This window comes from Globicephala melas, chromosome 6, assembly GCF_963455315.2.
Source record: "Globicephala melas chromosome 6, mGloMel1.2, whole genome shotgun sequence".
In the NCBI taxonomy this organism is placed as follows: Eukaryota; Metazoa; Chordata; class Mammalia; order Artiodactyla; family Delphinidae; genus Globicephala; species Globicephala melas.
Genome location: NC_083319.1, coordinates 24,223,327 through 24,250,799, shown reverse-complemented (window position 1 = coordinate 24,250,799; position 27,473 = coordinate 24,223,327). Strand labels below are relative to the sequence as shown.

Sequence of the window (27,473 nt, the reverse complement as noted above, 5' to 3'; positions counted from 1 at the left end):
TGGGGTGGGTGTTGGATCTGCTCAGCCCCTGACAAGCTCTGTGACCGTGGGCAAGTGACTCAGTCCCTTGGGGCCTTGGTCTCTCGACCTGCAAAAGCCCTTCGTGCAGGCCTGGCCATCGTTAGTATTTTTATTACTGGATTTCTACTCACTGATGTCTGCACCATCATGGCGCGCTGGTCTCGCATTTTCCGAACAATATCCAGTGGGTAAACGGGCAGGTTCCTCTCGATCAGGCACATGGATGTTTCCATGGTGACCAACACACCGGTTCGACCTATCCCAGCACTGGGGGGAAAGGAGCAGAGACGGGATTTGCTCAGACAGCGTTTCTGCACAGCCCAGCTCAGCTCCTCGCCAGTTCCCACGCTTACTCAGAGGGAGCTTTCCTCCTCTGACCTTCAAAGAACACAAAACACGCGCTCAAGGTGTGCTCTTGAACAGACCGGGGGCTTAAAAATCAACGGGAAGAAACCCACCCTTCCGTGCAAACTCCACCCCCCATCTTATGCGCATCTGCTGTGAGGTCAGTCAGCTGGGAACGGAGGGAAAGATGAGGGAGGGAGTTTGTTCTCCAGTTCTGCGCTGCAATCACAAGTCTGTCCGGATCTTTTGACATTGTGAAGGAAGAAAGCAAAGAGAGCTTTGTAAAAAGCATATCTAGTCTTGTGGGATTTAGGTGGGCTTGATGCCTGCCAACTTTCTCCAGGCCTTTCCCAAGGAGTATGAGTATTAAAAAAATAGAGCCAACAAGCCACAGTACCTGCAGTGAACTAGGACGGGTTCACCTTCCACTCTCAGGGACCTCACATAGTTTACAAATTCCAGAAAGTCTGAGGAGTCATCGGGAACGCCGTGGTCTGGCCATGCCACGTACTGGAGATGCGTCACAGTGTGCTCCTCTCCGGTCTGCGAAGAGACAGAGTGGCCTCGCTGAGTTAACTGGACGGTGGGCAGGTGGACAGGAGGACCCTGGCCCCGCTCTGGCCTCCAGCCAGGGAGCTCCTGTCTCCGGACACTCTTCTGCCACTGGGTACCACCCTGCCACGGCCGCTGCCAACTCCTGCCCACCCGCCTTCCATACGCTCCCAAACACCCACTCTCGAGGGTTCCGATGGGACCACCTCCTGCCCGATGTCTCCTCCACCACTTCTGCCCACAGTGGTCTCTTCCCGTTTGCTCCTATGGTACTTACGATTAGGGCCACCCACGTTGGCTCTTTTTTTTTTATGGTCAAAAGACACATAACAAGAAGTTTACCATGTTAAACATTATGTACAATTCCTTCCAGAGCCTTTTCATCTTCCCAAACTGAAACACTGTGCCCATTAAACACTAACTTCACTCCCCAGCCACGCAGCCCTGGCGACCACCGTCCTCCTTTCCGTCTCTGTGAACCGACTACTCCAGGTACCTCACAGTATTTGACCTTTGGGGTCTGGCTCCTTCCACTCAGCATAATGTCTTCAAGGTTCAACCATGCAGTAGCATGTGTCAGAACTTCCTTCTCTGTAAAGGGGGCCTAGGATTCCATTATATGAATACACCACATTCTGTTTATCCATTTCTCTGTCAGTGGACACTGGGGCTGTTTCCACCTGTCGGCTATCGTGAACTATGCTGCTGTGGACACGGGTGCTGGCTCTCTTCCAGGCCGTCTGTACATCTACTGAAATGCCCACCAGGTGAAAACACAGACTGACCTAGAAGTAGAGCGCTACCCGGGCCCACGGTGGATGCTGATTCAGCGCCTGCCTCTAACCCGTGCCCTCCCCTGGACCACTCGCCGCCCGTGCAGTGCTCACCTCGGTGTTCGTGACCAGCATTTCACGGAACACGTAAGCGATGGTGCAGTCCTCCGACTGACAGCGGATGTGAAAGCTGCCGTGTTCCATGACCTCAGGAGGATAGGGCCAGTACTGGTGGCATTTGGTCTGCAAGGGAACCAGCAGGTAGGGGTTAGGCTCGGCTGTGCGGCAGTCCTCGTGGCAGTTACTGGGCAGACGGGTTGGATGTTTGGCCAGAGCCCTCTCACTCGCACCAGGTACTCAGAGCTGCTGGGAGAAGAGAGACGCAGGCGAGGCCACTTTTGGGCTGCGTCTGTTTTCTGAGGGTGGGCGGGGAATCTCCCTTCCTCCCCTGGGCAGCTGGGGAGTGGGGGGGAGGTCAACCCGCCAGGGGCCAGGCCACAGCTCTCACTCCAGCTGGAGCTGGAATTTGAGCACACAGACTTTCCTCCTTCATCACCAGGGTCCAACGGCTGGAGAAACAGGAGAGCCTCCGACATGGGGCCTCGACTTAGGAGCGACCTCTACCCGACACCCCCGTCCCTCGGCCCCTCCTCTGCTCTCAACACCCCTTTCTACCTCATCCCTCCTTCGGCGTCCACTCCTCACGGCACAGCCACTAAGAGCACGCCTCTGGGAGCCAGACCGACGTCTGCTACGATCATTTTCTCCTCCACGGTGAGCCCTGTGACCTTGAACCTGCTACTACTTAAGCTCTCTGACTTTCACATTCTTCACCTGAAAGACAGGCCAGCACCTGCTTCCCAGATGGTGACAGAGGCTGGAGAGAATGGTGTGCAGCGCCAGGCTCACTGCGGGGTGGGGGCAGGTCAGCGGTGACGGTGGCCATTATCATACTGCTGCCGCAGGCCCCACCAGTGCTTTCGTATACGACTCCTACGGAGCTGACACGTGCCAGACAGCAGGGGGGAAACCCGGGCTCAGCAGGATTAAGTGGGCTGCCCCAGGTCCAGGGCTGCTGTGGCTCCCCACGGCCTCTCCCGTTTTCTCTTCCCCCTTCCAAATCCTGAAACGTGTTCCCTAGCAGTCTCACTCCTGCCTCTGGCCTCGAAGCAAAGCTCAGGGCCAAGCTGCCTATCCCATCATAGACCAAGTCAAATTCTGACGCATTCAAAACAAATGTTCTCTCCAAGCCTACAGCTGCATCAACTTGGGTAAAAATTACATGTACTTACAGCTGAGAGGGGGTATAAACCAACAGATGCACGTAATTTAAAAGAGCTTTTCTATTCTTATTTTCAAACGTCACAGTGAATATGTGAAATTAAAGCATGCTGCTGAAAAGGTGGTGTTAAGAGTTTACTTGTAAACCTTACACCTGGGTATTTTGGTTAGTGGCCACTTCCCAGCTTCTCCAAGACACGAAGGACTGCTGTCCATAGAACCCGAGGCAGAGCCAACACCCAGCAGGCCTGCATCTGCTTCTTTATCTGTGGGGGTGTAGCTGTCTGCTGCAGGCTCCCAAGGGTCCTGCCCACAGGACAGCTGATGGCAAGCTCCGCTCTGAAGCGACGAGCCCGTGCAGGGCTGAGCCACAAATACCTCTATTTCCAGAGACTCCCAGTGAATCTGACCAGAACTGGACTCTCTTTACTCCTTGATCAAATTCAGATTTTAGGTCTATTTGGATCCCTAAGCACTGGGGGTGTAGCGGAAAGAACAAGAAATTTGTGCACATCCTGAGTTTCCCTCCTGGTTGATAAGTTCCACTAACTTGCAATCCTGGGCAAGGTACTTCACTTCTCTGAACCTCAGTTTTGGCTGTACTGTGCGGCTGGCAGGATCTTAGTTCCCTGACCAGGGATCGAACCCAGGCCCCCTGCAGTGGAAGCTCGGAGTCCTAACCACTGGACTGCCAGGGGATTCCCTAATGCCTACTATCTTGATCAGTATATGCTAAGCACTAAATGGTGCTTTTTATGGACATTATCTTATCTGGGTTTCCAAACAATCTTATGAGGTAGATACCGTCATTGTCTCTGTTTTGCATAAGAGTAAACTGAGGCTCAGAGAGTGAATCCACTTGTGTCAGACCCTACATATAGGAAATGGAGCATATATAGATGTAAAAAATAATTTTCCCCCCAGAAGAAACATCCTTGATGGGAGGGGAAGGAGAAGACCCTTTCAATGGAAAGACTATATACCTCTATACCTCTGTTTCCTCTTGGAGGAAACCCATGGACCTGAAGGGAGAACACAATGGAAAACGTTTTAGGTCGGAATGAAAAGAGGGAGAAATGAAAGCTATTCTGTGGCAGGAGCGCCTCACTGACCACTGGCCCCTGGGCAAGGCTTCCAGCACCTACAGACGTGAGCGCAGCACAGAGCGGTGACGGGGACCCCGCCAGCTATTCGCCTGTGGGGAGGTTCACCCCGCAAAATGCAGAATATGGGAAAAAGCAACCGGGACATGCCAAGAGCTTCATCTCTCGGAAGAAGTAGGGGACAGAGCTGCTGGCCTGGAGTGACTGACTCCTAATCAGGAGGAACTCAGGGGGGTGGTGAGGACCAGATAAGGGACCTCAGGATAAAGGGCTCAGGTCACCTGAGCGTTTGTAACAGGAGAGGGAGGAAACGCGTTGCCTGGATTTGAGAACAGGTTTCCAACCATTGATAAACAACAGAGGTAAGTTCCCAGGGCCAGAGCTTACGAAGGGAATGCTCTGACTCGTGGGAGATGGGAATCTCTAACCCGATGGAACCAGCCGGAAGGGGTTCCATTAGGAAGAAAGGGCTGGGAAACCAACCAACCCACCAGGTTACATGGAGACCTTGGAGGAGCTCAGGTTCAGAGCGGACTCCAATCAGGACAAAACAGGAGGGGCAGGACCTACAAGGGCAGCCGGTGGAAGTGAGGCCTCCTGGATGGAAGAAAGGGCCTTTTCTCCTGAGCTGGAACAGGCAGAATGAGGGGAAGAAGGGACTGCCATCGGGGCAGGTGTCTGTCACTAACCACGCCCGCTGGCGCTCTCTTTTCTCCAAGGAGAACAATGATCTTGCAGCTGGGAAGGGCCGAGCCAACTTTGAAGGGGAAGGAGCAGCCCAACACAGGTGAGGAGAGCTCCTGGCTGCCCCATGGGTTCAGGTGTTGGCTCGCAGGAGTTGCAGCACCACTGAAAGACCTCATGAGCTCTGAGAGTAGCACCTCCATGGGCAGTTTCTGAGAAAACCTGGAGTATCCACGTTCCCCAGAGTCACAGAACAGGCAGGCAAACGTGGCACAGTTTCATATGGGGAGATTCTGGAGACAACAAGGCCGATGTCTTGTCATCTATAACATACCACAATGGCCCAGATCAAGGCCTGCAAAGTGTGGGATTTGGTAGGAGGCTAGGAGGAGATGGGGCTCTGTACTAAACGGCATAGAACCACACGGTGGCAAAGTGGGTTTTTCCACGTATGCCATAGAGAGTTTCTCAGTTGGGGTCCAGGATAGCTTTAACATTATCTTCCTAGTACTTTAACTCTCTTTTTAGGAGACAGCACATGAGTGTGTGGGCAAGCACGCCTTGGGTTCACAGCCTGGAAGGCAAGAATATTTATTTAGACTTTAAAAACATTGTCTTGTGGTTTTTGCATTTTTACACATACCTTCTTTTTATGGCAAGTGATACTGGGCTTCCATTTCAGATATATATTTCAAAGGAAATTTTTTTTTTTTTGTGATACGTGGGCCTCTCACTGTTGTGGCCTCTCCCGTTGCGGAGCACAGGCTCCGGACGCGCAGGCCCAGCGGCCATGGCTCACGGGGCCAGCCGCTCCGTGGCACGTGGGATCTTCCCAGACCAGGGCACAAACCCATGTCCCCTGCATCGGCAGGCGGACTCTCAACCACTGCGCCACCAGGGAAGCCCCAAAGGAAATTTTTTAAAGCAAAAAAAGGTGAGCCAATTTGAAGAATCATAATAAATAATACTACAGTAATAGTACAGCCCCGGCAACAACTAAGGTGTACTCAAACTACTATTACTGCTAGCTAGCATCTGTATAATATTTACTGTGTGCCAAGCACTGTTCCAAGAAAGCTGCCTGTATTAACTCATTCAGTTACTCCACAAATCGACGATCGGTGTCATTATTATTCCATTTTACGTAGAGGTTCTGCAGGTTTCCTAAGCCACACAGGTAGGAAGGGACCGAGCAGGGATTCGAATTCAGGAAGCATGGCCCTAGCATCTGCCCTCTTACCCAGGACACCACGGAACAAGATGGGTGCAGGCGCTCCAGAAAAAGAGAGAGGACAGGATAGGACTGTGAGCCAGCTGGAGTTCCCTAAGTTCGAAACAGGTCCCAGTAGTTTCACTGCCTTTCCAAAACAAGATTAGAAAATCACACATGCATACAAAACCGGAATAGAAACAAAAATTAAAAATAGGCAAAAACAAGATTTCCAGACAAGGAGATCAGGTGATGCCATAGACCTGCTGCCTGGTGGTTTCAGCAAAGCTTCTGAGAGTTCTCACGGTAACCAGGCAGACAAGATGGAGAGACGGCCAGGGCTGGAAGCAGAGCTGAGAGAACGAGCACTTGCTCCCCGAAGAGTGCCCTCAACGCCTCTGACTCACAGTATTCTAGAAGGAGATTTCTACTGCTTCTTGAGGGCCTTTACATTTTTTAAATGGTGACTTATGTGAAGAGAAGAGATTCTGATCGAGACCGTGAGTGACAAGAAGCTAAGGGTGAGAGCCAACACAGAGAATGACAGATGGAAAGCCCGAGGAGCCCAAGCGCACGCAGAAGGCCAGATCTGACGGCTCATCCTCCCAGGGATGATAATCATGGCCACACAGACACACAGTAGCTAATGTTTGCTGGACACCTGCGACAGGCAGCTCTCTAGGCTTTTCACATATATCGTCTTAGTCTTCACAAACCCTCCAAGGCGGCACTAGTATCTGCAGTTTATATTCAGGGAAGCTGAGGGTCAGAGAGGTTAAATAACTTGCTCGAGAAGAACGTGTTCTGAACCCAGATCGTCTGGCTCCAGAGCCCCACCAGCGTGCTGCATGTAGGTTTCCGGAGTCAAATGCTTGAGTACAAAATGGGGAAACTGGCTAACAGCACCACTGAGACAAAGACCAGACAATTTTTGCTGACCGCCACCTTAATGGAAGTCGAGGGTTACTTTCACATATCTGAAAGGGCATTGCATAGAAGAGAAGGGTAACTGATTACTGAGTCTTCCAGGTAAGAGAAGCAGGTGGGGTGGTGGTTCAAAGTGACGTGGATTTCAGCGTGTCGTAAAGAGGGATTTTAAAAAAAATCAGAGCCGAGTACTCATGGATGGACCCTGGAAGTGTTTTAGCCAAGGCGGGGAGCCGTCTGCCTGGGACAACCTGTGTGAAAGCCCTCTGCAATCCACGGGTCTCTCTAGAACTAGTAGGAATACTTATTTTGCTGTTTTGGGTGAGAGGGTAGCCTGATCTCCTCAAACATACTATCCACTCCAATCCTGTATTCTGACTTTCAGCACAGCTCAATTCTGAGCTACTTACCAAAGAGAGGCCTGGGAGGAAGTGGCACAAAGATCATTCAAAATAGGTGGTTCAAAATGGCTTTATCTTTGATTTTGGAATGTGTTTCTGGATAAACATTTCATAATGAAGATACCCAGATGCAGGCAAGAGTTAGAGAACTCATGCTGCACAGTATCCCTTGCACACTGACTTCTGTTATATCATCAGCGATCTGTTCCTATGGAAAATGCACGTCAGGCTGAGCACAGCAGGGTGCCCATCACTCTCCTAATGAAGCCCTTCTCACCTCTTTTTTGCATCAGGTTTTGCTGCAACACAAGCAGAGGTTGACAGAGGTCATTTCTTCTACTTTTTATGGCCATTGTGAACCTGGCACTCACACTGCTCTTCTCAGGACCAGCACTTGTCCTGGGTGGGTAAGGTCACAGCTAAAACAGGGGTTCTTGGACAGGTAAGGCAAGGTGAAGAGCCTTCCTGCTTGTTATAATGGATCGGAGGCAGGAATGGAAGGGGCTGTCTGATCACTCCTTAGCTTGGAAAGGCCAGGGAGTGGGCAGGAAAAGTGCTGAGCTTCCAGTCACTGGAGGTATCCATCAGTAGCTCTGTACAGGAGATTTATGGGTCACATAGGGGCTGGACTGGGTGACATTTCATTAAGACCTTTTCCAGCTCTGAAATTCACGTTCTGCAGAGCACAGTGTGACATGCACACTTCTGAATTGGAGATCAAGCCACTTACCCGCCCTCGCTCTGTGAGAGTGGTCAACATGACGATGAGTGACAACTTCTGATCCCAGACTACCTGCCAAAATTGTGCACAGGTATGTGGCAGGGGTCCCTGAGCGGCAATGTACTTGTTCACAAGGTTAGCAGCAGGAATTTCCATCTGGCAAGAGATTGTTAAGGCATTAGAATCCGTTACTGCCACAAGGTGGACAGGGAACTGGATCTTACATTCTTTCACTTAGTGACTGTCATCACACCAGAATAACATCTCTATCAATTTTTGGCCAATAAGAATAATCAAAGAAAAAGCTACTCTCAGAAACGCTTCAAAGGCACTTCCCTGGCGGTCCAGTGGTTAAGACTTCACGCTACCACTGCAGGGGACGCAGGTTCGATCCCTGGTCTGGGAACTAAGATCCCACAAGCCATGCGGTAAAAAAAAAAAAAAGCTTCAAATGCTAGTATTTAACAATAATACTAGCATTAGATATTTAAGATAAAACTATATGATAGTCAATAGGCGATAATCAGAAGTGGACCTACGAGATGGAAAAGAGTTTAAATGACCTTCACCACTGTATCCTAAATATAGTCAATATTGGGTAACTGCATTTTCAGCAACACATGCCAATCCTCATGCTTACATCTTTCCCTATGCAGGGTTTTCTATCAAAATATTTATTTTCTTTGAAGCATAAGCCATCCAGGCTTATCCCACCAACTGCTGTTCCACTTTGCTTTCTGCATGGCTGCCAATGTTTGTGCCACTGAGTCGATCAGTCTCCCTCCCAGCCCCAGCTTTACTGAGGTATAACTGACAAATAAAAACTGTATATATTTAAGGTGTACAACATGATGGTTTGATATATGTATACACTGTGAAATGATTCCTAGAGTCGAGTTCATGAACACATCACCTCACAAGGTTACCATCTGAGTTGATTAATGCTAGATGTCAAAATGTTTTCAACTGTCCTCAGTGTCCCTCTCCCACCCTGCTCTCCTTCTGCTTCTAAACTAAGTCTTTTCTATGAAAGAACACTCAGAACTGGCTGAGCTTTGGAGCGGCACTGTGATTCACTCATTCTTAGATGGGAAAGGTAAATGGAGGTGCCTAACTCATGGTTTGGTTGGTGCTTGGGTTAAGGGCTTCCTCAGCCCTGGTCTCAGCCAGTCCCCACCCCAGGACTGCATGGTCTTAGCAGCCCCACCATTTCTGATGCTCTGCTTGCAGGACACCAGGAATATTGAAGTGAGGGTCAATGAATCCCACAGATGCTTTTGAATAAGTGGACTCACTGATCAGACCCATTCTTGCTGGTTGTTCTTGATATCATGCTATAACCTGAGAACTTGAAAAGTCATCTGTTCATTTAGATCAGAGGTTGGTAAGCTATGGGCTGAAGGCCAAATTTAACTGCCACTTTGCAAGCCTAAGGTGTTTTTTTGTGTTTTCACATGGTTGCATTTGTGTGTGTGTGTGTGTGGTACGCGGGCCTCTCACTGTTATGGCCTCTCCCGGACCGGGGCAAGAACCCGTGTCCCCTACATCGGCAGGCGGACTCCCAACCACTGCGCCACCAGGGAAGCCCTCACATGGTTGCATTTTAAACGGCTATATAAGTACCTAATTAATATCCTCAATTTTGTCTCGTGGCTTGCAGAGACCAAAATATTTATTGTCTGGCCCTCTACAGAAGAAGTGTGCTGACCCCTGGTTTAGATAAAGAAACTGAGGTTCAGAGAGGCTAAGTTGCCCAACATGCATTTTCAGAGTGAAATGAATATTTTCACCACAACATGTGAAATCTTTTACCTTTTGTTTTTGGGTTATATGCCCAGAGGTGGTCTTATTTTTCTTATTTTTAGGCAGGATGTAACGACATGGGGGAAAAACACAGAAAGTTACAAACATACCAATGGCCAAAACAACAGAACACCTAAATGTCTGCAGTTGAGGACAGAAGGCATGTGGATGATGGAGTCAGAGACACAGAATCTGAGTTTTGGTCTCACCTTCCGTTAGCTTTGTGACTTTTCAAATTATTACATGTCTCTGAACCTTAGTTTCATCCTCTGTAAAATGAGACTATTTTGCCTTCCCTCAACGGCTGCTGTGGTGATGAAATGAGGGAGTGAACGGGAAAGCACTTCGCCAACTGAAAAGCACCTCACACACCACTGTCACGCTTGTTGCAGTGATTAATGTGCTTTTTCTCACGATCCAGATTTTTAACTTACGTTCACGTAACTCGCATTAATATAATCTTCGTTTCTCTGCAATAATACCCGGGTGGTGTCATCTGTGGGGAGAGCAAGACATTTACTGATTATTCCTAGTGTTATTTTTATCGCACCGAGTAAACAAGAGTTCAGTTCCCAGCCCCATCTGCAGCTCTCGCCTCATTAGCATAAACACTATTCTCCAACTGTTCAGAGTTTGAAACGGCTGCAGTAAAGACGGTGGTGTTTACAGACACACTGAAAATCGTTCCAGAATACCAGACAATCTGTTTTAAAAAGGGAAACATTATCTCAGTGTGTGTGTGGTAGCGGGGAGGAGGTATTCACGCCGGATACTCACAAGGCAATACATCTTTATATCGGTTTTTGTCCAAATTTTGAGGCAGCTTTGCAAATGTGATGGCCAAACCGGGCTTCTTTCTGTAGAGTTGCTAAATGACAAATAGAGAAGTTAAAAAAAAAGAGAAAAAACATTGCAAAAAACAGCTATGGAGAGAGTGTGAAAATATACTTCATCAGTAAAGTTTACCAGTCACAGCACCAAAATCTTAACATTTAACAGTGATTTCATATATTAAGAGAAAAATCTTCCCAATAAGAAATTCTACAATCCCCTGAGAAACTGACTAAATTCTTCAATAATTTTTTTTTAACATGATGATCTTTGAGGAAAAGTCATAAGAAGGGGTGTGAGTCACAGATAATGGATCACAGTAAGTAAAACCTCATCTTTATGACAATTATTTGACAAGAGCTAAAAGTACGTAGAGAAAAAGAAAGAATTCTGACTAAAAATTAAATGGAAATCATTTACATTAGTCTAAAAACACTTCCCTCCAATTTAATAGAGTGAACCCTACTCTTTGCTAAGAACAAGAGCATTTCATTTCATTTATTTCAGAAGTATACTCCCACAGTAAAAACATTTATTCCAATACATAGTAAATTTCATTTAAACATTCATTTAAAGAGGTATTTCCCTATACATGCAATCATTAGTGAATAATTCAGTTAAAACCATCTTTGCATATCTACAAGCACATGTTAGACACATTCGTACTGTACCTGATGTGATGCTGACAACAGCTCTGTGAGAGGTATTAATAGTATTCTTATTTTTTAAGTGAGAGGCAGAGATTAAATGCTTTGCACAAGATTAAAACCAGAGGCTGAACCCAGATCTGACGCCAATGCTTGAGTTTTTTTCTTTGAAGTGACATTTTATTGAGGTATGACTGACATGTAAAAAGTGGTATATAGTTAACGTACAACTCGATGAGTTTGGGGATAAGTATACGCCCATAAAACCATCACCACCATAAAGGCGTAAGATACATCCATCCCCTCTCAAAGTTTCTCCTTGCCCTTTTGAGTTTTCTTTTCTATACAACTGTGTCCCCCACTTCAAACTAGAGTGTGAAACACTATTCACCAGTGGATTTTAGTTAACTTTATGGGAATTTAAAAACAACTTTTTTTTTCAGTGTTGGAAGTGATTTTTTTTTTTGCAGAAAATTTAAGAAATTCAGACTAATATAAAGAAAAAAGTTACCAGTAATTTCACAACCCTGAGATGACCTGTTTTTTAAAAAATTTTATTTATTTATTTTGACTGCATTGGGTCTTCGTTGCTGCGGGCGGGCTTTCTCTAGTTGCGGCGAGCGGGGGCTACTCTTTGTTGCAGTGAGCGGGCTTCTTATTGCTCTGGCTTCTCTTGTTGCGGAGCATGGGCCCTAGGCGCACGGGCTTCAGTAGTTGCGGCACGTGGGCTCAGCAGTTGTGGTGCATGGGCTTAGTTGTTCCACGGCATGTCAGATCTTTCAAGACCAGGGCTAAAAGCCGTGTCCCCTGCATTGGCAGGCAGATTCTTAACCACTGTGCCACCAGGGAAGTCCTGAGATGACCTTCTTCATCTATCTTCTCTAGTTTTTTTTTTCACACACACATGTATACAAACATATGTAATTATATATGTAAACACATAAAATATACAGATATCACTATGTTTTTAAAAACAAAAAATGAGACGGAACATTTATTAGCACTTTCCATATTATGTTCTATAGAACCCAAGTATTCTGAAAGAAGCTACTAGGTATTGCTTAGAAAAAGTTTCAAGGTCAAGGAAATTTGGGAAATACTACAAGTCACCTTATGTTCTATGAATCTCTAAGACGACAAGTCCTGTAGTGCATAACCTTATTAAATTCTGATTAGCTAAGCATTTCTCAAGCTAATTTGGCCATGGAGGATCTCACGTCTCACAAGACATGTCCTGGGAAATACCACTATAATTTTGAAGGCTGTTTTCCCCACTTATTATATAGTGTCTAGTTCCCTGTGTCATTTTTTTTTTTTTTTTTTTTTTTTTTGCGGTACGCGGGCCTCTCACTTTTGTGGCCTCTCCCGTTGCGGAGCACAGGCTCCGGATGCGCAGGCTCAGCGGCCATGGCTCACGGGCCCAGCCGCTCCGCGACATGTGGGATCTTCCCAGACCGGGGCACGAACCCGCGTCCCCTGCATCGGCAGGCGAACTTCCAACCACTGCGCCACCAGAGAAGCCCTCCCTGTGTCATTTAAATACTTGAAGTATTCTCTATACACATGATTTTTACTGGCTCAATAATCTATAAGGTTTTCATAGTTTAACTTTTATTCTACTTCTTGATTAGACTGTTTTCAATTTTTTGCTACTATAAACTCCCAGGAACAGAATTACTGCATTAAAGCATATTTTTGAGGACTTTGATACACACACACACACATACACACACACACACACACACACACACACACACACACACAAAATGGAGTTGCCCTCCAGGGGTGTATGAGAATGGTTAGTCCACCAAATTGCAGCCAGTATCATCAACTAAAATGTGTTTACAATTTGAATAGGGAGGTGGAACAATGTCTTTCCCTGTATATTTTTGCAAATTGTATTTCTTGCTTTATAAACCAGCCTCTGTTGGTCTGTTTTTTCTCTTATTAGTTCTTTTATTAAACAAATTGCACAGAAATCACCAGGAGAGAATTAGCATAGACATTTTTGGTAATGATAATTATGTTATGTCTCATGCATTTTCCAAATGTTCAGAATTTCCAATCTTTCCCTAGGCTCAACTATTAATCATCTTTACAATTCCAGTTCATAACAATCAAGTAGCCACTAAGCAACTTCTTAAAGGTCTGGGAGCTTTAATGAACTCTCTGGGCTCCTTCTTAAAATAAATTCATGATTCATTAGAAGTTTTGGTTTGATTCTGGGAGGAGGAGAATATCTGAGTCAAATTCCCCTAAATGAAAATTTGGTTCTAACTGACTAACTGCATAGAAGTGAAATCCAATTGAGTGAATATAACCAGTAAAGCTAACCTGGAGGTAAAAAGTTTTTCTTTTCCAAATAACAAAAGCGTAGGGCCTCCCTGGTGCTGCAGTGGTTGAGAATCTGCCTGCCAATGTAGGGGCCACAAGTTCGAGCCCTGGTCTCGGAAGATCCCACATGCCGCAGAGCAACTAGGCCCTCGAGCCACAACAACTGAGCCTGCACTCTAGAGCCCAGGAGCCACAACTACTGAGCCCATGTGCTGCAACTATTGAAGCCCGAACGCCTAGAGCCTGAGCTCCGCAACAAGAGAAGCCACCGCAATGAGAGCCTGCACACCGCAACAAAGACCCAACGCACCAAAAAAAACCCAAAAACACCAAAGGTGTAAATGTAATCAACTTGAGATGGTCTAGCTGAAGAGCATAGATCTAGCAAAAGGCTTTAATCACAACAAGGATATGAATGTATCTCAGCAGTAATGATCTGTTGATAGGATTGTAAAGTATTAAAAATAAAATACAAAATAAAGTACTATAGCACTGTCTTCAAATTTTTAAATATGCACACCCTGGGCTTTATCTGACAGAAATGCACAAAGATACATATCAAAGAAATTTATTGGTGGCAAAATATTTTCTTTGGCAGAAAACTGGAAACAGCCTGAATATTTCCCAACAGGGAAAAGTGTTGACTTAAATTCTGATATAGTTATACCACAAAATTATGTGCAAGTAATAGAATAAGATAGACTAAAAGTACAGATTCCACTCATCTATTTAAGTGAAAAATGCAAGTCACAGAATAATACAGTGGTGATCCCATTTCTACACATAACAGCATACGCACAATGTGTATATAACATATGTGTGTGCACTTATGTATGTGTGTGTATAAAATATATTTGCAAGATCACTGGAACAAGTATGCAAGGATACACACCAAATTATTATCTGTAAATCACAACAGAGAGAGAAGCTAAAGGAGACGGGGGTCAGAAAACAATTAATTTTACTTTGGCTATTTCTGAATTACTTGAATTATTACAACATGAATTTTTAAAAATTCAAATGACTGGGGACTTCCCTGGTGGCACAGTGGTTAAGAATCCACCTGCCAATGCAGGGGACACGGGTTCCAGCTCTGGTCTGGGAAGATCCCACATGCCGCAGAGCAACTAAGCCCGTGTGCCACAACTACCGAGCCTGCATGCTGCAACTACTGAAGCCCGTGTGCCTAGAGCCTGTGCTCTGCAACAAGAGAAGCCACCGCAATGTGAAGCCCATGCACCACAACAACAGCAATGAAGACTGAACGCAGCCAAAAATAAATAAATAAACAAATAAATAAATTTATATAAAAAATTCAAATGACTGAAGTGAGAAAAAGAACTACAGAGTCCGCCTGCCAATGCAGGGGACACGGGTTTGTGCCCTGGTCCGGGAAGATCCCACATGCCGCGGAGCGGCTAGGCCCGTGAGCCATGGTCGCTGAGCCTGCGCTCCGCAATGGGAGAGGCCGCAACGGTGAGAGGCCCGCGTACCGCAAAAATAAAAAAAAAATAGAACTACAACAAAAGAAATATATATATAAAATTAAAAATTTTTTACAAAAAGTTGGGTGAATAAAGCTAAGATTTTTTTTTTTTGCCTTTAGAAGGGTTGACAACACACTCATTTTTATCCCTGCCTTGCCAAGGCTAACACTGAACCCTATTCCCACTGAATTGCTTCAGTGCTATTCACACACTTAGTTTCTGAAGGTGTTAGCAGTTGGTTTTCAAGTTCTTTCAATTTATGGACTCTTCTCCAGAACTTGTGAGCTGCATGGCAGGCTGGGTGTGAAAACACTGCCCAGAGAAGGGTGGTCCGGAGTAGACAGTGATGTGCTGGAAACACAGGTATATCTTTCTGGAAGGATCAGGGATGGGAGGTAATGAGCTATTATGAAGACTGTTATATTAGCCAGAAATTGAGAAAAGGCTCTTTCAAGAACTGCTCATTGGAATGACACAGTTTGCTTTGTTCATTCTTGGGCTAAAGGTATGTGAAGCAGGCAAGAGCTCCTAGCCTTTAAGGTCCCTTAAATTCTGCCCTAGAATGAGAGCAATCTGGAGGCTGGAGAAGGTCACAGGGACAGAGGGTTATAAGATCACTTAGTTTTATTAAAATCTTACTTTTTATGTCCTCATATGCTTTGTTCTCATCATATCAGAGTGTAGTTCTAAGCAGCTGTGAGCGTAAGGGTGAATTATAAGAAGATCAGCTGAGAGGGTTTGCTGTGGAACAACCGTATTTAAATTGCAGCATCGATATCACCGGCTCTGGCCTCCAAAGACAAAAACTGAACAGTGGGAGCTGGAGTTGACCAGCACAGTTCGGGGATGGATAAGACATACAGTTTTCCAGTTTAAACATTCCTCCTTTGAAAAAATCATCTAAAAGTAGAGAGAGGGCATCAGGAGATGACTCTGATCTCCTCAGACTTTTGGCCCAACCAAAGATGTGAACCCTGCTCACATCGCTCAGATAAAGGCTTTGGACACCCAACTGGCTCCATCCAGTGGATGCTGGCAAGGGCTGGCACAGTGGAAGCAAGCACCCCATCAACTGCACAACCAGATGAAGGGGGAATTCTCACTGGAGTTCTTGAAGACTGAGAACCCAAGAAGGGGGAAGAAAAAAGGAAAAAAAAAAGAAAAAAAAGAAAGAGAAAATGGAGGGACTGGAAGGGACAATGAGTAAGGAGAGCAAATAGTAGAAACGGACTCCCTCTCATGCCCTTGGCAATAACCCAGAGTCTAGCGCAGGGCAACGACTTTCAAAACAGCTATTTACTGTGCTTTCTGTATCAAGCACTAAACTGTGGTCTCCATGAAGGCAGGTGTCTTGTTTGTTCTGTTCACCACCATAAACCCTAGGCCAGCATTGTGCCTGGTACATAGTAGGTGCTAAATAAAATGTTTAGAGTCGAGGAATAACGGGATCTGCTGCTTTGGACAAAGGGGACAAAGCACTTGAGTAAAACAGGACGAGAGGTGGCATGGAGGCACGTAACTAAGCTAAGGGTAGCCCGTCTTTCATGAAGGCCTCGAGAGGCTGTCCTCCACTTTGCAGACATAAGAACAACTTACTGCTCACGGACAGCTCGTCCACACTGGGGACTTCCACTTTCCCTTGTACCTGACAGACCCAGTCAGGGAGCAAGGACACTGCTGACGGGGTACTCAGAGTTTCTCTCTACCTTCCTGTAAAGGTTTGCTGAAATGAACTGACATTGTTGCTGGCAACCTGGGGACTTCCAATAGTGCCACTTTATTACCATTTTTAACAGTGCTACTTTAAGTCACAGCGCCAAACGCAGATCCCAGTGCTGGCGCACTCAAGTATTCTTGCAGCGTCCCGTTCACAGATAAATACTTGACAATGAGGTGGGGTGGCAATTCCTTTATATTGGTCCCCGGCACTTGAAATGTAAAGGCCACTCGCGTGGTCATTCCAAAGCCCGCAGTTCGCTCCCTGTATTCCAAGTGTTATACTTGATAATGTCTGCCTTTCTTAAAAGAAAAATAAAATTTGAAAAATTAAAAAAAACTTTTAGTATGAGCTCTGATCTTGAAGGTACACCTACGTGTGTAAGTCTTCAGCTGCCTTTGTCCTTCCAAATCAACTTTTATAATGATCACAGCGACCAGTAAGTCACCTGTTTCGACAGGAATGGCTGTTTCTTACAGTGGATGATGTAGGAGTGGGTTCGGGAGAAGCAGTGGTCAGAAGAGAGAAAAAGACGGCTTCTGGTTTTGGCAAAGAGGGAAGATGCTGAGGTGGGAGGGGCGGGGGTATCCGAGTTTGACTCGACCTCTGGTGGAGCCTTGTAGCCACTGCTCTAACTCGTCAGTCCTGAGAGGCGGGAGGATAAATGTTTCTCATTTTCTATCAACGGCATTCCACAAGTCTCCAAAGAGCTTGCAAGGCCATTGGATGAGGCTGAGCACAAGGGGCCTTTGCTTGCTGGGAAACCAGTTCTCAAAGGACAGTTAACATCATCACTTAGCTTTTATCCAGCACTGTCTATACCAAATGCACACCCTTTCCCTTGCCTAAACGGAAAGCTCAACTCGGAAAAAGCATGAGAGGAGCCACAAATTACTCTCAGGAAGGAACGACCCTGGGGCTGAGGCAACGAGTTCTTTAAGAGGAGGAGAGCATCCTGGTGGTGGTAATGGACTTGGAGCCTTGTGAACCCCAAGTCTGGGCGCCTTTACACGAGAGACAGAGGGACGCCCTACCTTGCCTGAACACAGTATTTAGGCAGTTCGAGGCCGGTCGCAAATGCTGGCAAACTGCCCACATTGAGTAGCTCACACTGTGTAGCTCCTGGAGGGAAGGGCTCATATCAGAGGTTGAGTGAAGAACTGGGTCATACCGGGTGAGTTCTGACAATGGACTTTTCAACATAGATTCTAATCCCAGCTCTGTCTCTGACCAGCTGGGTGACACTGGGCAAGTTCCATAGCCTCTGAGCCTTGTTCTCTCCACTTATAAAGGAGTGATCCAAATAATTCTGGCCATATCTGTCTCACGGAATCGCTGTGAGAGTCAACTGAGACAACATATGTGAGACACACTTGGTAGACTGCGAAGCGCTACAGAAATGCTAATTATTAAGCATGATTTTATTATAGCTGGGCCAACGCTTTCTGGAACACATTTGTAATTGTTTCTGAAAGCCATGGGAGGGACAGGGGAATTCCATTAATGAAGAAAATGCTTCAAAGCAAGCTTTGCTGAAAACCAGCTTGTCATTGCAAAAGGGATTCCATCCACTGCCCAGCTACCCCAGGACAGGCCCTTTGTGCTGCGGAGTGGGTGGCATGGGCACCTGCTAGGAACCAGCGCCCACTTCCTGCTCCCGTTCAGAGCACAGCCTCCGACAGCCAAGCCGCCCACCTGCTGACGGCACTGGAGGAGAAGCAGGTGGGGAACCAGAATGGCCGAGACTCTGGGAGTCAGACAGTGCTGGGTTCCACCTCTTGTGTGGACTGGGCAGGTTCTTTACACTCCTCTATTTAGGAATGATAATAGTTGTTGCTTTTTGCACCCTGACTGTGCGTCAGACAACGCATGAAGTATTTATCTCATCTAACTCTTACAACCAGCTCACAAAATACCCAATTTACAGATGGGGAAGTAGAGGCTACAGAGGTTAAGGGATGTGCCTGAGGTCACCCAGGAAATGAGTGGTAGAGTCAGGATTTGAAGCCTGCTTGGCTCCACGTGGCTAGACAGCATCTCAGATCTTTTCTAGCTCTGATGTCATGCTCTTCTAACAACTCTCACGTAGAAACGGCACGTTGTTGTTACCTATCTAATTACACACAGGTTCTACAGCTGTTAAGAGAACACGCTCCATGAGTTAAGCCTGCCTGGTTTCCAATCAGGCTGTGCCGTTTACTGTGAGGTAACCTCTCCAAGACCCTGATCCAGCCCTACAGCAGGCTGCTGTGCGAATGCTGTGAGACACGCCTATAAAGCCCTTGGCACACAGTAAGGGCGCATTGAAGGTTTCCCTTTGTCTTCCTTTAGGATTCCCCTCCTCTAGCAGCTATGTGAGACAACTTCTCCCACCTCTAGCAGTGGTTGTTAAATTGTGTTCCACAGTCTAGGGGTCCTTGGGGGGCAGTGTGGAGACGGACAGGCAGGGCTCCATGGATCCCACCAGCTCCATCACAGAGCAGATCTGCTGTTATCTGTTCTGTATTTTGGAATTCAAATTTACTTATTTAAAAAGAAGGTTTTTTGACTTAATTTCTAGGAAATGTTTAAACTAAATGAAGGAAATGTGTACGTACTAAAATTTAACCCTAAAAATTCTATGTTCTCCATATCTTATTTCTTCTCTAGTCCAACCAAAAGCTCTAAAGGCAGGACTTAGGATGGGCAGCAGCGGGACAATGGTTCTGGTACGATCTTTACTCTCCCATCCGCACGATCAGCTTGTGCATTAAAACCTCCTGGTGATCTTGTTAAGAAGCAATAGCCAGGCCCCCTCCCAGTGTGGCTGATTCAGTAGTTAAGGGCTGGGCCCGTTGAAACAAGCTCCTCAGGTGATATCCGTACAGATGGTCAGGGTGTCACCCTTTGAGAAATACTACTTAAAAACACAGGGGGACAAGTGGGTACTTCTTTCTAAAGCATTTTTTATCTTCCTAATGAATTTCAATGAACACTGTTCAAGGAAAACCTGATAGGGGATTCCTGTATGTAAAACAGGAAAGTGCAGGGCATTTTCTGCAGCATCGGTCAAGACCAGGCACCGTCTTTTTCCTCACCAAGAGCCCACAGCGCCTCCCTGTGGACAATCTTATCAAAGAGACCCGGTTCGTCTCGGGTGAAGGGCTTCCATCACCTGGCGACATCTCCCAGGACTCCTCGAGCGCTGCTCACCCCCGGGAGGCCTGTTTCCCTACCTGACACCCTCTGAGCTTAGTCTGCATTAGGGTCCAGGAGGCTGTGACCCTCCTGGAATACCCTCTCGTCCACACTTAATCCCATCCACCCTCTATTAACATTACATCTCACCCCAGAGGACCTCCTGGAATCCTCTCACCTCCAGTCCCTACACAACATACAGTCTGTGGAATGAAATCTCACCCTATCTTGGTCTTTAGCTGTTTCTGGGACTCGTGATACATTCCCACAAATATACCAAAATTAGACCGTAAGCTCCTTGGGGTCAGAAATCCCCCTTCTCCTTCCCTCACTGTGCTCCTGATGTAGCATTTGGCACATGGTGAATACCTAATACTCGTTGAATGAAAGAACAAATGACTCCACAGTGCCGTTCCCCTCTGACTTTCCTTTCCAACACCCTCCAAAAAGAATAAAACTGATATATTCTGGCTTTTAAGTGCTCCTTGTTTCAATTATTTTGGAGAGTGTTTAAATATAATTGAGTTTTAGTGTTTAAAATGTTTGTCTCGGGGCTTCCCTGGTGGCGCAGTGGTTAAGAATCCGCTTGCCAATGCAAGGAACACGGGTTCGAGCCTTGGTCCAGGAAGATCCCACATGCTGCGAAGCAACTAAGCCTGTGTGCCACACCTACTAAGCCTGCGCTCTAGAGCCCGTGAGCCACAACTACTGAAGCCCTTGCACCTAGAGCCCATGCTCCGCAGCAAGAGAAGCCACCGCAACGAGAGGCCCACGCACCGCAACGAACAGTAGTCCCCACTCACTGCAACTAGAGAAAACCCACGCTCAGCAATGAAGACCCAATGCAGCCAAAAATAAATAAAATAAATTTTTAAAAAAAGTATGTCTCAATTTTGAGCTTTTTTGCAATGAAAAGCCAGAGAATACAACTTCTACCTTTTCTTCTTTTAAAATCTTAAGCCTACCTAGCCTCCTGCAGGCAACTGGAAAGAAGAGCTCTCTCTCTTTGTAGATGTTCAGTATATGTCTAGCAATTCTATCCAAGTAACTGTATTATTCCTACCCTCTTATCCTGATTTCAGCTTATTTTTTGTCTATATTATCTGTCAAGGCTGTCAAGTTCAAAATCCCCTATTGATTGTTTTTGGTGGGGCCAATTCACCTTTCCCTTGTGGGATTTACTTTTTACTATTGTTCAATACACATTGCTTTAATAATGTATTTTATTTACATTCTATTCCTTACACCATTATAGAATAAACCTTTCTCTCACTCAAGACTCTCTGCTTTGCTTCCTTCCTGTTTGATACTCACATTACTCATGCCTTCCTGAATCAATATGCAGTCACATATATTTGATAAATGTCCTAGTTTTGCTTCTGTGACTTTTTCCTTTATACAACTTTCCAATAAACTCTGCAGTGCAGATTTCCGCTTTTGAATCTGACCTGAGACTCTCTCCTAATTTAGGGATCCAGACTGTGTATGTTGTCATTAATCATGATCAGTTTTCTTTCACTGGCCTACTTTATGCTTCTCTGTGCTCTTCTGTTACCTTTTTACTGCACGAACTACTCTGTTTTCTACAACTTTTTAAAAATGTGGAAGACAAACATACTGTGTTTTCATTCTGTTAGTGATCAGTAAAGCTGACTTGAACACAAGTCTCCTTGGGTCCTACTTTGTTTTGTGAAGTCTCTGCATGTGCCTTTGTCAACAGGCTCAATCCCATGAGCAGAGGTCGCTCCTGGGGAGGGAAGACGTGGTCTGACTTTGGTTTCGTGTCCACACGGTTCTGGGGGACTTGGGAAGCCCAGCCCCTGTGCCCTCACGGGGCGCAGCTCCCCCAGCATCCCTCTGCACCCATCCACGCCGCCTCTCCACTACCTTTGACTGCCGAGTGTTCTGAGCTTTTGTGTTGGCAGCTAAACATGCTCAGAGTCCCACCTCCTCGATTTCTGATGTTTCTCCATGACTCCTGATCGTTACTAGAACGGGGGGCAAGCGATGGGCCATGGTCCCCAGCCCGCTTTCTCCCTGAGGTCATGAGTCCCTCTGTGGTCCCTCCATGAGCACAGCTGCCTGGTGACTTAGATGACCTGGCAGCAGCTGAGCAGCCCACCGAGGCACTGGGGGTCTCTTACCTCAAACTGGATCAGCACCGTCCCGCTTTCGAGGCCCTTCTTTAGCTGTTCCATGGATCCCTCCAGCGTGCCTCCACCCTCCGGACACACGGGGAAAATGGCCTCTGGGAAAAGCTGGTTCAGTTCATCTTCAGATTTGATATCAGCAAACGAGTGGACAGCTGTAGCGGACGAGAAAGAGCTTGTCTGGCTTGTGCAGCCACGTGCTGGGTGATGGGATTCCTCCCCCCAAATTAGACTTATGACACCTGAATGCAGATGGTTTAAAACATCTTATTAAATGATTAAGCACATGGTAATCATTTTCACCAAAGATACAACTTCTCGTTGAATGATTCAATATGTACTAATTATACAAAATGCCTCTCCCGTTGCGGAGCACAGACTCCGGACGCGCAGGCTCAGCGGCCGTGGCTCACGGGCCCAGTTGCTCCGCGGCATGTGGTATCTTCCCAGACCGGGGCACAAACCTGTGTCCCCTGCATTGGCAGGCGGGCTCTCCACCACTGCGCCACCAGGGAAGCCCGCTGGTTAGTTTTAAATGACTGTGTTTAGAACGCAAGAGGCTTTTGCCAAGGATAAGAGAAAGGGAAAGGACGTTTTTAAAGAAAACAGATTTTCTCCCTTTGCTCTCTGTGACCTGGTTATTCTTCTACCCCTGCTCTTCCTTCCTTCTCTGGTCCCTTTCATTTGCTCCCTTAAAACAGGCATTTTCGCAGGAAACTGGTGCGGGGTCTGACCCTCTCTCCACACCACCACCGCCCCGCAGAGCTCAGTCAGTTAGTCTGTAACTCGAGGCCATTGTTAGGTGGGAGGCTCCCAAGTAAACATCTCTAGTCTCCTCTGTGCTTCCTCTTTGGAAATCTCCCTTCACATCAGACTCAATACGGGTAAAAACAAACAGAGGACCCCCTCTCCCCAACCATGCACAATACTTCCCAGCCTCATGTGCCTCTTTCTGTCTAGTCACTTCAAACTTTGGGATCATCTCTGAATGTTCCCTTTCTACCCAGAAAGAGAAGTCACTTCCCTTACCCAAGAGCCTTCAATGACTCCCCACTGCCTTCAAGATAACAGGAAAGGAGAAAGAAAGGAACCACTCTTGTGTTTTCCACATAGTTGAACTGAATCCTCACAACTCTGAACCAGCGGTCTTTATTCCCATTTTACAGATGAGGACACTGATTCACAGGGCAAAAGAGCTGTCCAAAGTGACCCAGCCTGTCAGGGTGGGACACGGGAATTCAGTCCACATGTCTGACGCTAAAGACCACATTCTCTCCACTGACCACAGAAGCTCAGATCTTCTGCTTATTTTCATGATTTCTGTCCTATCTGCTATCCCCTATGTTACTATTTTTCTTTTAATCAACTCATTTTTTACTTGAATGTTTCTTTGAAAAATGAACTTACCATTACAGTGATAGAAAATCAGTGGCACTGCTCTTTAAGCTCTAATCGTCTACAGACATCTGTTTCCCTCACCTCACACAGGCGCCAGCCCTTTGCCATGGGCTGGTGGAGGACCCCCTCCCCCCCGGCCCGGCCGGAATGCTCTCGTTCCAGCCCCTCGTACTGGCCAGCGCGTCACACGGCACTGCATGTGGAGAGGCCTGCTCCCGATCGCTAGATTCCTTCCTTCTCTATTATCACGTGGCCTTACCAGACACACGGCAACTTACTTAACCTCTCTGTGCTTCCTCATTTGGGGGTAGGAATACCAACCTCACGAGAACATTGTAAGAGTTGAAGAGGATAATTACGCAAAGCAATTAACACAGTGCAGGCACTTCGCTGGTGCTGCAGAGACATCAGCTACTGTCACTAGTGACCCCTACTGTGTGCCGAGCACGGAGCTGGGTTTGGTGGGGATGGGTGGTGGGAGGAGGTGGGTAGGGGTCTGGAGAGATCTGGCAGGGCCTCACGGAGGAGGTGGGATGAGAGCTGGCACTGGGGGTTTCGGTGGGAACAGAGAAGGCAGGCATGAGGGGGCGTGGGCTGTGCCGACAACTGTGAGGGCAGAACGGAGACGCGGGGCCGGGGCTTGAGTCGCGTACTTCATTCACCTGCAGTATTTGAGAGCTGGGAAGGAGGACGCGAGGACTCGGCTTATTGCTTTATGACAACAACGACAACAACGATAATAGTAGCTGTATTCAACAGAGGTTGCCTTTCAAATGCCCACCAAGTACTGGGCAGCATCTTTGATGCCTTCCAGCATGAGTATCATTTACTCTTCCGAGGGACCCTTGCAGGTAGCGACTATGTCATCCTCATTTTACATTAGAGGAAACGGAAACACAGATTGGGTGAGAAACTTGCTCAAGGTCCCTGAACCCAGTAGGAGGCAGAGTTTGAAGAGCCCCAAGGCAGCCAGGCTCCTGCCCCACTCTGCTTACCGCCTCTGCAACAAAAACCAAATGCACATGAATAAAATATAACCTGGTCCTTTGAGGAAGGGTTGAATATGCAAATGCAGGCAGGGCCAGGCAGCTAAGAGGGGTGTGTGAAGTGGGCTGAGTTGGGCCTGGGAGGAATGGGGGAGGGGAGGGTCACACCTAGTATAAAAAGGGGTGGAGGGTGCTGCCTACCTGCAGAGGACTGGCCATGAGGGGTGGGGCCCTGTGGAGGCAGATCTCCATATTTTTCAAGGGAGAAGTTGGCCATCAGGTGGTCACGGGAAAGCCCTTGATTTTCCCATGTTGGCTACAAGTGCAACATCGCAAAACCATGGAACAGGCTGTGGAAGGCCCTCTTTGCTAAGGCTCCTCCCCCGCGGGTGGCTGTTACCTTTCCTCCTGATCACCAGGGCCAGCTCCCGTGTGTGCGACTCCCGGCTGGCTTTGATGAACATCACCACTTGGTCATGGGTGTGTTCTGAGATGTCCCGGCCGTTGATTAGCACAATTTGATCCCCTTCGTTCAGCTTAGGAATGCAGGTGTCCGCCTGCATGGGGGAAGAGCGAGTTTCTTCTGTTATCATAACACAATCCTCAAGGGAAGAACCCGATGTCTTCTGAGCCCCGACACTTGAGACCATGACCAAGTTCTCTTCTTCTCCCTCAGGCATTACTGTCTTTATTTTTGCCTCCACTGCAATGTTGACATGGTAGCTGGCAGTGGGATTTTAAAGGAGTCCTGCTCAGAACCTACGTTATGAAACATTTTGGAGTAAAGCTAAGAAAACTACTGAGGCTATTTCTCTATGGTAGCCAGGCTACTGTAATGTCATAATGACTTCAATGCCTCTATCTTTTGTTGTCTAGATGTGTGGTTAGAAAATGATTCGTCAGGGCTTCCCTAGTGGCGCAGTGGTTGAGAGTCCGCCTGCCGATGCAGGGGACACGGGTTCGTGCCCCGGTCCGGGAAGATCCCACATGCCGCAGAGCGGCTGGGCCCGTGAGCCATGGCCGCTGAGCCTGCGCGTCCGGAGCCTGTGCTCCGCAACGGGAGAGGCCAAAACAGTGAGAGGCTCGTATACCGGTAAAAAAAAAAAGAAAAAGAAAAAGAAAAAGATTCGTCAGCTAAAAGCGAGTATTTATCTATCTTGTGATGGAGAAAGGCTTTGCAAACATAACCCCAAAGGCAGAAGCCATTATGGAGAGAAGCCATGCATTGAACAGTGTGGGAATGAAAGGCTTCTTAACTCACAGAGGCCACAAGCAGTAAGAAAAGGTAAACCACAAGCTTAAGAGTAAAACTCCCAAACAGGCACCTTCTTAGGAGGCACAGGGACCCTTTGGTGCTCACTGTTATACAAAAGCAAATCACCTCCTAGATGCCTAGAGTCCCAGACAGAGGGCTGAGGGTGGGGAGGGGGAGGGACACAGGGGCCGTGAGCCCACTCGGAGCAAGCAGAACAGCAAACTCTAAGCCCCAGTTTCCTTCTTTCGGGCAGGGCTTCTACATTTCAACGTGCACACCAGTCATCCGGGGATCTGGTTAAAATGCAGATTCTGGTCCAGGAGGTCTGGGTGGGGCCCAAGAGTCTGCATTTCCAATGAGCTCCCAGGTGATGCTGGTGCTGCAGCTTCGGGGACCACAACGAGCAACAAGGCTCTGGAAAACGGCCTCCATTCTTTCCTTCTATCTATGTGCATATGCATGTACGCACACTCTCTGCTGCCAGTAACAAAGAAACAGAACACAGAAACAGAAATCTGTTACATGTAGGGGAAAGCAAACTTGGGAAATAACAGAATATGTTTACTTACAGGTGACTCTGGGTTTATCCTTGATACCACAAGAGGCATCTTTTGATCCACTCCTCCCTGTAAACATGTAGATTAAAAGACCACTTGAGTCGTTCACAGCAACAAAGACATGCAGATATCTCTGACACAAGGGAGCAACAAAGACATGCAGATATCTCTGACACAAGGGAGGGCTCAAACTTCCCTTGAACTTATTCTAATTGCAGGCGTTGGCACCTTTCGGAACGACAAGGTTCCTGGGTCCCTGGGTCTAGTGGGCCAACCAGAAAGAAGGCTGCTCAGAAGCCTCCCACTGCCATCCCCACCTTCCACAGACCAAAGATGCACTTAGAGGAAGCAGCCTCCTTTCAAAAAATGCAAACACGCCCTGGAGAAGGACTCAAGAAGCACAGCCCCTAACTGCTGATGGACAGGGGGTTTTCAGTGGAGGAGAGGAGCTGTAGAAAGGCCCCATGTCGTGAGGGCTTTTGACGTCTGAGAACAGGCTGTCAGCAGGGCTGCGGGTATTGGAAAGGAGTGCGTGATGGCAGCTGCGGGGTGGGCAGCAAAGACCACCTGCCCTCACTTTGCTCTAGAGTAAACCTTTTCTGTACAGGGCCAGATATCACCTATCTTGGCTTTGCGGGACAGAGGGCTCTGTTGCAACTTCTCCACTCTGCCACCGTAGTGCCAAAGGAGCCACAAACCATTTGTAAATGAATGAGGTGTCTGCGTTCCAATAAAACTTTATTTATAAAAACAGATGGGATTTGGCCTGCAGGTCATAGCTTGCAGAACCTGCCTAGAGGGAGGCAGAGGAGGATGATGGCCCTGCACTTGAACCACTGTTCTCTCTTAGCAATGCTGAGGGGTTCCCATCTCTCTGAGCCTTAGTGTGCATCTATAAAATGGGTTTTAAGGGCTTCCCTGGTGGCGCAGTAGTTGAGAGTCTGCCTGCCGATACAGGGGACATAGGTTGGTGCCCCGGTCCAGGAGGATCCCACATGCCGCGGAGCGGCTGGGCCCGTGAGCCATGGCCGCTGAGCCTGCGCGTCCGCAGCCTGTGCTCCACAACGGGAGAGGCCACAACAGTGAGAGGCCCGCGTACCGCAAGAAAAAAAA

At 47.3% G+C, this 27,473-nt stretch overlaps 1 protein-coding gene across 7 annotated transcripts in view; it reads right to left on the bottom strand.

Annotated features, from left to right (window-relative positions):
- Positions 1-27,473, bottom strand: part of PTPN3 (protein tyrosine phosphatase non-receptor type 3) — a 109,557-nt gene that overhangs the window by 5,072 nt on the left and 77,012 nt on the right. For all 7 annotated transcript variants that reach the window (XM_030859060.2, XM_060300646.2, XM_030859064.3 and 4 more), the window contains 9 exons: positions 26,373-26,429; positions 24,949-25,105; positions 22,159-22,319; positions 10,599-10,689; positions 10,256-10,317; positions 8,028-8,174; positions 1,806-1,934; positions 764-909; positions 153-288 (listed from right to left, as the gene is read on the bottom strand). In XM_030859060.2, the coding sequence (XP_030714920.1) occupies positions 153-288; positions 764-909; positions 1,806-1,934; positions 8,028-8,174; positions 10,256-10,317; positions 10,599-10,689; positions 22,159-22,319; positions 24,949-25,105; positions 26,373-26,429 (1,086 nt within the window). The remainder of the gene's footprint in view (positions 1-152; positions 289-763; positions 910-1,805; positions 1,935-8,027; positions 8,175-10,255; positions 10,318-10,598; positions 10,690-22,158; positions 22,320-24,948; positions 25,106-26,372; positions 26,430-27,473) is intronic.